General features: G+C 43.2%; 1 protein-coding gene across 2 annotated transcripts; it reads right to left on the bottom strand.

Annotated features, from left to right (window-relative positions):
- Positions 1–411: 411 nt before the first annotated feature.
- nfil3-5 (nuclear factor, interleukin 3 regulated, member 5) lies at positions 412–8,778 on the bottom strand. Of its 2 annotated transcripts, none has more exons than XM_085410643.1 (2): positions 8,412–8,778; positions 412–3,483 (listed from the first exon to the last, which is right to left on the bottom strand). In XM_085410643.1, exon 2 carries the CDS (start codon positions 2,928–2,930, stop codon positions 1,095–1,097), a length of 1,836 nt encoding a protein of 611 aa, XP_085266769.1. In that variant the 5' UTR covers positions 2,931–3,483; positions 8,412–8,778; the 3' UTR covers positions 412–1,094. The 2 variants fall into 2 exon arrangements, with proteins under 2 accessions (XP_085266769.1, XP_085266770.1); XM_085410644.1 differs by lacking the exon at positions 8,412–8,778 and adding an exon at positions 6,765–7,993.
- Positions 8,779–12,762: the final 3,984 nt, after the last annotated feature.

Here is a 12,762-nt window from a genome sequence, read left to right as displayed (position 1 = left end):
TGAGCGGGATCGTTAAGACGCTGCCAACGTGGGGACAAGGAACAACACAATAAAGAGGCACCTTATGAAGAGAGAGAGCAGCTTTGCTGGTTGTGACTGGAGAGCCATTTCATTTACTGGACAGACGATTTTTGTCTTGAAATGAAGACGTATTGATTTCTGTTGGATGGCCGGCAAACAAGGTTCACCTTGTGCTTGCCAACAGGAAAGTGTGACTGCATAGCCTGGACTGATATGCGAGTAACTGGCCTTCGCTTGTTTTGACAACTTTGAGTGTCAAAGAGGTCAGATCCTCTAAATAAGGACCCCGATCTGAACTCAAACTTTTAAAAAAAGAAGGGTACCTCACTTATTTGATTTTTTTTATTTTTTTTTACAAGTTGTGGCTCATACTTTTAGTAAAAGAGAAACTTTGAGGCGTTTTGTTTTTTTTTTTAAACAAAAAAGGACTGTACAAGGTGTCTCGAAACAACAAACAAGCTGATCGCTTTAAAGTCTACGACTTCCACATCCCAATGCTTTAATTTTTATTGTTTTTGCCACAGTTTTCTTCTTAAAATATATATTCCATATATGCAAATTTATATGTCACAGTAATATACAATCTAAGTGCTTCAATAGTGAAGAGGACTTGTGTGCAGATCGTTCAGAGAATGGAGAGGAAGAAGAGGGACGAGAGGGAGGAAGAATGTAACTCTTTGCCAAAAGGGGAGATGTTAAAGGAAGGATGTGTGTCTTTGGTTAAAGGAATGTTCCCATAATGCCACAATAAACACTGGCCAGCCACTAAGGCAGTTTACAATAATGAATAATTGAATAATGTTTGAATTTTCCATGAGGGAAATATCCCAAACTCCAGCTCTGAAGAGTTTCATTCTGTCACATCCCTCGTTAATCTACCTGGAGGGATAGGCGGGAGGTAGGAGAGAGTACAGGAAGGGGTACAGGTGACACAGTGAAACTTGGTGGTGAAATCACATCCTAACTACATCTCACACTGATCACTGGCTTCTTTTATACCTCGCAAGGTGCCAATGTGAGTGACAGTTCTTTTTTGTCTGTCCACCGCAGACGACAGCTGCTCCTATTTGTCCTTAATCTCGCCTCTTATTGCGCCCACCGCTCCCACCGCTGGATCCCCTTTTACCTCCCTCATTTTTAGCCTCTGGCCTCTCATTCACCTGACACTTGATGTCTTCCACATACTCTGGCTCATTCTCAGCATCTTTGCTCTCCCCGTTGCCATTGCCACTGTGAGGGTTGCTGGACAGAGCTAGGTAAGGATGCTGAGGCAAAGTGGGAGAAGGGGACATCGAGGTCCTGACCAGTCCCTCCACCTGTGCTCTCGATGCCCCATTGGACAGAGCTCTGTACTTGAGGCGGAGCTTGTGGGGAAGGGCAGTGCCTTTGACCTCGGCTTGGCACTCACCGTACAAACCACCAATTCCCTCAATCTTCTGGTGGTAGCTGCTGATATCTGAGGAGGATGAGGAGGGGGATTCATCATCTGTGGAGCCCTCCTTATCAGAGCTACGAGGGTCTCCGTCACTTGAACAAGTGTCTTTAGCAGAGGAGTTCTCCTGATAGAAACCATCAGCTTGGGGACCTCCCTCATAGGTGAGCACCGGGGGCTCTTCATCCAGTGTGTTGAGGTAACCATTGTGCTGTATGAAGGAGGACCTCCGCTCCTCGTTGTTGTGGATCAGATCAGGGGCGAAGGGGTTCTGGTGGTTTTTAGTGTGCTGAAGACTGTGGTTGTCATGCTGCTGATTATACCTTTGCTGCAGTTCCTCTATTGACTCAGAGTGACCGTTGGTGTACTCATACTGTGGAGAGTCCAAGGTCTTCGTTCTCTCCAGCTTCTCAGCGACCTCTGTGATGGTCATCGAGCAGTCGGAGAACTTGGAAGTCAGCATGTCCTGACAATGTTGAGGAGCTCTGCTCTGCTGGGACTGCTGCTCCTCAGACCTCTGGCTCTCCATGGGATAACAGCCACTGCTGGAGCGATACAAAATGACGCTCCTTTGAGCTGAGGTGGCCTGAGGAGCGGGGTTGGAGATCTCCATGTGGCACTGCTGCTGTTGCTGTTGATGATGATGCTGGAAGTCCATGACATTTTCAGCCAATGGGGGGCTTTGCTGGTGAGGAGAAACCAGAGCACTGTGGCTGCCATGGTAAGCCCCATTCTGCATTCCATTGGGGATCCCATTAGTGATCCCACTGGGAATCATGTTGTTTTCCAGACCAGCCATCTCCATGCTTGTGGGCTCCTTCTTTATGTTGTAGCTCATGGGTTCAGGGCTGGAAGAGCTGTCAGACATGTCAGACACGGAGCCACGGGGGGAATATTTGGGGAGCGTGGAGTGGCGCTCGCCGAGACTCGACTGTTCAGCTTCTGACGAGTCTGAATTCAGCATCACCTGGGATGCGCTGGAGTAGCCGCTGCTCGAAAGGTATGCGTTACCATTCGGGGTGCCGTTGGTGCTGCTCCCATTGCCGCCAGTGTTTCCATCAGCGGCGCTGTTGGAGATTTGCTGACTTTTCTCCATGTAGGAGGCTGTGCTGATGAGGCCAAAGCGCAACTTGAGCTGAAGGAGCTCCGTCTTGAGACGAACATTCTCCTCATTCAGTGCCATCACTCGGTTTTCCAACACCATGTCATTGAGGCGACGCTTTTCTCTTGAGCGCTTGGCTGCTTCGTTGTTCTTTCTCCGTTTTTCCCAATAGCAAGCATCTTTCTTCTCATCAGAAATGAACTCTCTCTTGCGACGGGAGGTGACGGTAGGCTTGCTACCTTTAGACTGGCGGCTAATGCGTGCCGATCCTTCGGGAGAAGGGGATGGCAGGCTCCCATTGTACGGGGAAAAACTGTCACCCTCCTCGTCATTGTTATTGCTGGTGGATGGGAGGTGTATACTGAGACTTTCCATGTTTTCTTCCCCGCAGGGTGCTAGAGTATCACTCTAGCAAAGGGCAAAGGGGGAGTAGGGAAAAAATGTAAAACTATATGAGCCTTCTGCTTTGTTACTAAGACGTCTGACCTATGTCGCAGGTTCAGCGAAAACTTCTGGATGAGGTATTTGTGCTCCTCGAAACGAAAGCCTCATTGATTTCTGTTACTTAAATTATAATATCAAAATGTTCAAGTGTCTAAATTAGCCAGGAAGATTAAAAAGAGGTGGAACTCCACAAAAACCTCAGACATTGAAGTAGTGTTCTGAGCAAGAAAACTAAAACAAGAAACTGTATTTTGTGCAAACGGTTTTCCAGCTGTCTTGGCAAGTAGTTCAAAGTAGTCTCTGGAGGTTCGTTTGGGGTGACTTTGAGTTTATCAGTGTCTTCCTCGATCTTCAGCAGAGCTGTGATGTCTGTCAGACCCGCTTCTTTCGGTGTCTTACATGGGATGTAGGTCGGTCTGTCTACTTTTGGGTTCTTTAAGGATCCAGCTTCAACGCCGCCGTTAGTCGACCACTAAATGGGTTACTGAAACAGTGACAGAGGAAGGGAGGGGAACAGAAGCAGAGAGGGAGTTAGATTAGCTGTAAAATTACTCCAGTTCATTGTGACATGTATTTACATGCAAGTCAGTTCAGGTTATATGTATTAACTGTAGTACAAAGCTTTACTCTGGGTGCTTTTGGTCTAAGGGTTGAGATCAATACACCGTCTATTCAGTTCAATTCAGCCAGCACAGAAAAAACTATGACATAACCCCCGAGGGTTTAGACAGTGTTTTTCTGTCTTGTCTGTGTTTGACTGACTTCAGAAAGAAAATGAAGCTGGTTGCAGAGTCTGGGTAGCCACACACACACACACACACACACACACACACACACACACACACACACACACACACACACACACACACACACACACACACACACACACACACAGGGCTGAGTCTGGGAATAAACATGTGTATGTGCTCTTGCTGCAGAGCTCTTGTGTAAGACGGAGCTCTATCACATAACTAGAGCCGAGGCAGGCTGACCTGCTGCCAGCTCTGCAGAGACTGACAGATAAAAAGCTAGAGGGGGAATGATACAAATGTGATCTGCACACTGATTCGGCTTTACCGTAGTTGTAAAATGACAACACAAACTGTGCATTTATGGTTTCTACTTATAGATTTCATTTTCTAAAATATGGGGAAGAGGGCAAAAAGGGGTTTGTCTTTTGCCACAGCTTCTCTGGTAGTTCATCTCACTGACTGAATTTACTCAACACCACAAGCCGCTGAACTTCCTTGTGCGGTGTCAACATCTTATCAACAGGAAGCCTTGCCCACCCGACCTGTCTTGCAAAGTTAAAAACAATGGCAAATGCAGCGCAGGCGGATGTTGACAGTCGTGGTGTGTTATGTAATAACTAGATCTGCCCTTATTTTTCTTTGCCTCACTCACTCCATTGGATTACACAGATGATATGCATTAATTAAGAACACGTCATTACACAGGGCCCTGAAGTCCTTTACAAACATAAAAACATCCTTTTTACGACACACACGCATACACACTGAGCAAATGCAATAATCTAGGTCACTGTGCCTGTGGGCAACAATGGCTCTGGTGTCGCTTTTCATTTGCAATAACGGAATTAAACAGCGCACAAACATGACCTTCTTCTATCATTAGGAGCGCAGGAATCCCCGCTGAATATTCTCTGCTTTGTGACTTGATTACTGCAATTCTACTGATTACGTTTTTATTATGTAGATTTACAGATTTATTATCGCTGCCCGTCCTATTTGAGTCCTTCTGTTAGTAAAAATAAGACGTAGCACAGAATTTAAAAAACAAAACAGAAAGCAGATCCGGTTTTGCTTCGATATTCGCCTTGTGCTCTTTCAGTGCAGTGAAGCCTTAAATGAGACAAAAACCAAAAGAAACAGACTGTTCCTGTTATGTAAACGATGGACCGAAGTCAATGAGAGGAGAACAAAAGCTCTCACGAACAAGACAAGTTCATATCTACCTCTGCTATTGTGTTTTTTTGTTTTCCTATAACAAACCACTCATTTTGTACCGACAAGACAGTGCTGCATAACTATCTAATCTAGTGATCTCTTCTCCCGACCGGTGACTGCATTTCTTCTTCTTCACTGCGAGTCAGTCACCCTGTTACATAATCTCACTTTAAAAAAAAAAAAAAAACCCACATTGTGACCTTGGAACAGCTTGAAAGCTGCCCTGAATAACTAACCATTTATTTAATCATGTGTTATGTTGTAACTCAGGGGCAAGGTCTATTGTAGATATGCTGCAGGCTGGTCTTATAATTGAGTTGGCTTTGTCTTGTTGGCTGCTTCTTCTCAAAAAACTTGTGTAAAGCCCCACTGGACCATAAGCGCTTTGAATACGAATAGCAACAGATGTGGAAACACGTAGGATGACCCCTCCCCACCCACCCCTTTCCAATCCTGAAAAATCTTTGTAAAGACATGCAGGAAGAGTGTGTGTGTGTGTGAGGTGGTGGTGCGAGGGTGGTGCGAGACAAAGGAGGGTGGGAAGGAAGCTCACATACGTCTATGTTGTCCCAGTGACCTAGAAACGACGCTAAGCGGTAAACACTCCTCCTGTATTTGACGGTGCGCCATAAAATAGGTCAGTGGGACTGCAACGAAGGGAGGGCAGGAGAGGGAAAGAGAGTATTAGAGTGCACTCTAAAAATAGAGCAACAGAAAGGTGAGGGAGTGAGACGCAGAAGTAGAGAGAGATTTCTTTTTTTTTTTCTAAAGGAGGGGGGGGGGGGACATGAGAGGAATTTTACAGAATCTGCAGCGGGAGCAAAAAAAAAAAGAGACCCACTTGAATACGTCATGTGCCTAAAAATCATATTACGAAAGCCTCGGTGATTTTCACGCAACATTAATTCCTGTCCGCTCCAGAAACGTTGCTACGCCTTTTGCTGCACACAACAATAAGAATCGGCAGCAAAATTGATAGTGAGCGATACAGCACTGACGTCAGAGCACACACCCATCTCTGCAGCCAAATTCACATATAACAGGTTCTCTCTTAGGACTGCAAGGGGAGGGGCTGCTGTTGTTGCTCGTAGTGTACGTGCTCTGAATTTCTCTTGCTACAGAGAAAAGCTTGTGTAATACATGCGTAATACACAGAAGCAGGAGCTACAGGTTAAAGTCTCTGAATGTCTTCCAATCTCTCTTACCCAAGACTAATGCTAGAAAATAAAGGGATACTCAGCGTGGTATAATCTAACTGGCTTTTTCTGCAGAAGCTAATTTCCCCATTAAGAAGAATTATTCACTCCAGCTACTGTACGGATTGTTTCCGTGTTTTTCACTGAGACACAACTTTGAAGTAGTTCCCAGACACTTGCCGCTCCAGGAAGAATGCTTCACCTCTGACCCCTCTGAGGCAAGCGTGAGTAAAACACATGCCGTCCTCTTCCTCTCCCCCATCTTTTAAATGATCCAACACCACACACGTGGAGGGGCCCCAGCTAGGAACCATTTTGCCCTGCGGCTTTGTGTTAAACAAAACTAAGAGACGGGAATCCAGACATTCCAGGTCAGCTACGGGGACATATATACGACTACGTGTCATTTAGCAAGTACCCAAAGTAACAAGTGACTAAATGAAACTTTGAACTGTGGGCTAAAGACAACAAATTATTCTCGATTCACTTATCTGTGAAAATTCTTTATTCATATGCATTTTAATAGCCTTTCAAGAGCCTTTTTTCTTTTTAGTCAAATCTGATTTGCATTAAAGTATGTGTCAAAAGTTTTTGTTACTTACATTCACCAGATAAGTGTGGTGCAGATTTGCAAAGTAAAAAAATAAAAGTTGCCAAAACCATGGAAATAGCTGAACTTAGATAAGTCTTCTGCCATCTGTGTTCCTGTATTCCTCAGAGCAACAGACAGAGCAGCCAAAGTAGTCCACCGCTTGCCCTGTTAAACCTCATGTCTCCTCACCCAGATACAAGTCTGACCTATATTCAGAAAGCTGGTCGGGACAGAGAGCAGTGGCTCTGAAACCAGACCAGCTGGCAGTAGGTGGACTAACCAAAACTGTGCCTGCTTTTGCCAGACAGGGGTTTCCACACATTGCATCACATCCTGAATGCTCACTTGTTATTCTAACTTTACAAACGGTCTCCCTAAGCCCTCACTGGAATCTTGTTTGAGACACAAAAATAAAAGAAAACAGTGTTATATCTGGTTCAGCCTTCTGCTTTTTCTGCTCGGTGCTTCCTTTGTGGTGGAGAAAAAAGAAAAAAGACTAAGCAAGTTAAAAATAGCTCGCAGACACTGAGTAGCTGGGTTACATCACTGATAGCAGCTTTTCTGGCTAAATGCCTTCTTTAGATACAAGAATTTTGTTGTTAATGTAGATATAAATGACAGGGGAAAAGTGCAGGGTGGGAACGAGAATCAATTACAAAGCGTCTCTGTCCCAGGAGGGAGCTGCTATTTATTGCTTTTCCCTGCGGTGTGCTGGTTATGTCATAGCCTCCAACTCCCTCAAAGCAAAGCTCTGTGCTTTACTTAACGCACCTTATGAGTAAAAAAATAAATAAAATAAAAAATCGCCCAGTGGCCCACTTTGAATAGAAATCAGACATTTCCCCCTTTGCATGTGACCATTTATTTAATAAATCCCCAAAACCCAACCAAGTAATCTTTCTCAACGGAGAAAAAGCCCTAACATATGTTTACACACACCCTATCTGCAAATCATTTGTCCAAAACTCGTTTAAAAAATATGATTTTCTTTCCTTTTATCATTTACTCTGACATGAGATTCCCACAGATGTCTGTGATAGACCTTCAAATTAATTCATAACCTCAAAACAGCCATGCGTTAATCCCAGCCTTTGCATTAGCTGGGCTGCCAATATCTGGGTAACTGAACTGATCCAATGACCTACATAAAAATATCATGCCAATATGCCACGTGCAGGAGCTAATACGGTGTATTGACCGCACAGCACAGTCCGAGCCGAGCAGCAGCAGCCCCGTGCTCCCTGGAAAACACCACCATGAGAGGAAATTACATCGCTTTGACATTGACCTCATAGTGTGCGGCGATACGGCCAACCACGTTTTTACCAAGCGGACTCGGTGTTTCGTAAAAGCATCAAAGAAACAAAAAAGGCAACAAAACGCCAACTGAAGTATCACACTTGCCCGGTGAGCTGCGTGTTTTACGTGACACAAAAAGAGCCGCATACGGCTGAAAGTCACGGAGGGACGCGGGATCTGCCGGCGCAGCCGAGAGTCGCCATGTGAACAATAACCGGCCATGAGCATCACGTCCTCGCCTCAAAACACACTCACACACACCCAGAGACGTATCCACCCGCACAGAATGATTAAAAAAAACATGCAAATAGGCAGATAGAAACAGCACACGGCAGCCAGCCGCTCAGTTATAACCTACCTTTCCACGCAGGAGAGGGACGAAAACATTCAGGCTTCCCCGACACAAAAGCTGTCTCGCTCCCGTTTCCTCCTTCCCGTGTCCCTTTAGAAGAAACCTCCCGACTGAGAAAAAAAAACTTTCTTCTCCTTTTCCTGTCGCTGCTCGGGTCAGCTGTCGTTGAGTCAGTGGGTCGGCTGGATGTCCTTTCTGTCTTTTGGCTCGGACTGCCCGTGTGTTGTGCGCTGCAGGACACTTTGCTCCAGTTTCTCCGGTTCCCTTTCTAGAAATATGTGTTAGTAGGTCAGCAGTTGCATAACAGCTCTTAGGCTGCCTAGTCACGTTTCTGTCCACTGTCTCTCCGCGCGAGACTCTCTCTCACCCCCCTCTCTGTGTGTGTTATTAGCCCCTCTCTTTTTGTTCTCCTGCCCGCCCCTTAATCTCCGGGTTCTTCCTTACTCCACGTTGTAATGTCATCTCATTTACAAGATTTTCTAACGAGGCCACGAATGCCTTTAAACAGACGCCATGGCCCAACAACAGCACGACCTGTTAATCATCAGAAACACCCGTATAAATAAACGAATGACACCAAGGAAACGAAAGAAGAGGGAGGAAAACACACTCATTGTTAACTGACAATATATAGGATGAAGCGTATTACACATACTGGGAAACAAAAGTTTCATAAAAATCATAATAATAACTGATGTTTGTTTACCACTCTGGCTTGTTTATTTATTTGTTTATTATTAATATTAATTTGATCCAAAACTATTTCTCACAAAATAAGAGCACATTGGGTGCTTTAGTAAGTACGTTCACTTAAAGAAGTAAAAATCAGTTTTCACGTGCTTTTCTTGTGATACAAAATTAAATTTTAGGGCTAACCTGGACTTCATGGTATGGCAAAGGAAATACTGTACACTAGTGTTTTTTTCTTGGTGTTTTTTCAATTATTTACAGAGGAAGACTTTGGATTTTGTCACTGATTGCCTGCAAATATGGGAGTTTGAACTCAATTCCAACACGTTGTCCTATTACTACTACACTATTACATTTAGGTATATACTAATATTCTTTGTGGAGTATGAAATATGAGTGAAAGTAACAACTTTACTATTTTCTTTTTTATTCATCTTTCTTTATCTATCCTCCCAAATTTTTATATATGTTCTAATTTAATTTTAATTTTATTGAGTGACTGTGTCTTCTTGTTCACTGAGAGAGCTCCACCTCTATAATGACAGATAAGATTCTGATTCTGATTCTGATTCTGATTCCTTCCTTCCTTCCTTCCTTCCTTCCTTCCTTCCTTCCTTCCTTCCTTCACTGTGGAACCATAGGCCGGTGAGTTTAAATCCAGGCCTGTAATTATTTCCCTCTTCTACCTGCACATTCTCCCTATAATTTAAACCCACATAAATGCATGTTCCGTTTTGAAGCATATATGCAACAGATTTTTGCATAAAGGCTATTAATATGAAAATTCAATGCTTAGATAGCAGTTACAATACCAGGGCGAATGAGTCTGTGTGTATGTGTTAGATATTAGGGGTCATTTGTATCTGGGTATGCATGGAGGGGCAGTTTGTTAACCCTAATCTTAACCCTTCAATCCAACCATATTTTATACTGTTTTACACATTGAGGTGTTAGTTTTATTGTGATAAAACCTGCGGTAATTTTTCAAATTATTATTATTTTAAAGGGACCATTCAACCCCAAATGGCCTGCAGCACTGTTATTCATGCTGCTTTTTTCTTTGATGTAAGCATTTTTATGATACAATATACCTGGATGGCTTATGCTGCACAAATGGATGTGACAAACATAAAAATGAGAAATTTGGAAAAATGTAACATCAGTTTGTCCTGAAAAGACACTGAGTTTAATGTAGAATCTGCTTTGTTTCTAACTGGAAGCACTGACTTTAGCATTAATATACATTTCTCCTGGATGTAGTAGTAATTGATTTTTACTTTTTTAAAGCTTTACATAAATTCTATATTCATTAAGCTTTTGATTGCATTATATTTGATCATTGCACTAAGATTTTTGGAATAATTACTGTTATTGCAAAACCCTAAAGTGAAATAATCTCACTACTCATGGCAGTAAGGCAGAATTTTATTCTCACAGACTAAAAATGATCATAAATTTGTTTTGTCTGTATTTTTATTTCTCTATACAGGAAGTGGAATCTGCATAGGAGCTTTTTCTATTATCCCACAAAACCCGTTGTTCTCATCCTCACCATTTTTCATCTACCGTTACGTCAGCCCTGCTTTGTATCAGACACACAGCCACTTCCAAGCCACTTTCACACTCGTGTCCCTTCCCCCTGCTTTATCTGAATCCACACATGTACACCAGTTACACACACACGCACACACATCATCACCACCACCACCATTACCATGCAGGGGAAACAGCGGCCTTGAACTTGTCTGGCTCCTCCCCCTCCCACCACCAGTCCTCATTTAGAACCACCAACCCCCAACACACTCCTCCATTTCTCTAGCTGCCTCTGCATGCAGGCATTCCCCTGGCAACTGTGGTGTGGTGGTGTCTGCCTAGCAACCCTTCTACTCCATCTTATATGGCTTATGGTATGGGTGGAGTGGTGGTGGTGGGGGGGCGGTAGCAGTCTAATCACAGACAAAAGATCTCATAAGTATGTTGCGGTTTTGTTGGGGAGAAAGCGAGAGAAGCGGGACCTAAAGGATGGGTCTCTGCAGCTGCACAGGTCTGCAGAGAGATAACCTCATATTTCAGCTTTAAGCCACAGTTTTTGAGGTCAATATGACTGTTATTAGTGCTGTTACTGTTTGGTTTGGTCCTTACTCAATCACAACTACACACCACTTACCAATTTTTGCTGGTCTATTGTTGTCTTAATTATGATCTCTTTAAAATCATATTTCTTAAACTGATTTATCTCTTGAATCCAATTTACTATTTTTGTTTTTTGGTTGTTTTGGGGGAGACAAGTCATATGCCACACCTCCCTTCCCTCACCTTAATCATTTCTATGTATTTATTCACTTATGTCTGTTTTCTAAATGATTTTGTGACTGTAAACCCGATTATAGCTCATGCTTTGTGCAGCTCATTGTGTTTCCACCTGAAATGAAATGTGCTTTTAAAAAATGAGCAAGCAAATTTGTTTTGTTCAGTTTGTTTTCATTTTGTTTTCTTGCCTCATACTCGCACTGTGCTTTGTGGGGTGAAAGAAGTCAGTAAACAATGCTTTGCAAATCTTGTTGTTGTGCGTGTGCAGCATGTGTTACTGTAGTAAGCACAAAGGAGTAACACTGCTGTGAATGAATGGAATGACTGAATGAAAGTCATACAGCATGCTGCTAAAGACACTTGGCGCCACCTGGTGCTGGTAAAAAACAAACCAAAAGTGAAAATGGATTTTTCCAAGAATACAGAATTATGCCATTCAGTCATCTTCTGAGACAAAATGCAATCATTCATTTTATCTACAACTGCTTTCTGGCTCTGTGCTGTTCTCAGAGTGTGTTTTACTATTACATTTCATATGTCTGCGAGCTCATTTCTATTGTTTTCTTGTGTTACTAATGTATTCTGAACCTATATCCTTCACTTCCATGTGGGTCGTTCAGTCTCCACCGCAGCTGCTTCGAGGCTAAAAATAGCTTTTCTGCTGCTGACGTGATAGATGACTCATGCAGTGTCACACCGCTCTCCCTGCATTCACCCCTCTCTCCCCAGCTCTGTCCCACACACTCCACTGTCCATTTTTTTCAGTATCCTTAACTCAGTGCAAATGGATCAACAGTGAGGTGGTGTTTACAGTTTTAAAGTATTTGTTGAAGGAGGAAAGGCCATAAACAAAACTGAAATGATATTAGTTTATGGAAAGAAGAAAACTTTGGTTGTTACACCCCTCTGCAGCCCCTAATCTCTTTGCATTGGCAATGCAAGCGTCTTCAGCTGCAGCTAATTGACTACACCTAGTCAGGTGTGGATAAAGGTATACCTGAGGCAGGCTTTCATGGAGCCTCACTAGTCTTTGTCTTAGTGGTACTAGCTTTTTAGCTAACTTGTTATGTTATTTAAAATAAAACCTTGTCTCTGTGAAATTCTGGTGTTAGTCTCCATATTTATGTTGCAGCTTTTGAGCCGGATTGCAACATTCAAAGTCTGGCACAGTGGACCCTACACAGGTCCAGTGCCACACCATAGCTCCTGTTGTGCCCAGCATTAGTGCCAGATGTGGCTTAAAAATCATTTTCTTAAAAATATCTGTCATTCAGAAAAATGCAACACAGTCATTCACTGTTAAACTATGATCAGTCTAAATTTATTTGGAGTTTTCAGTGTTTGTGATTGTGCATAT

Source organism: Rhamphochromis longiceps, linkage group LG6 (assembly GCF_057381845.1).
Source record: "Rhamphochromis longiceps isolate RC_006_pf linkage group LG6, R_longiceps_female_GT1.1, whole genome shotgun sequence".
NCBI lineage: Eukaryota > Metazoa > Chordata > Actinopteri > Cichliformes > Cichlidae > Rhamphochromis > Rhamphochromis longiceps.
Note: the sequence above shows the minus strand (reverse complement) of the source record. Positions and strands in the feature narration are given on the sequence as shown.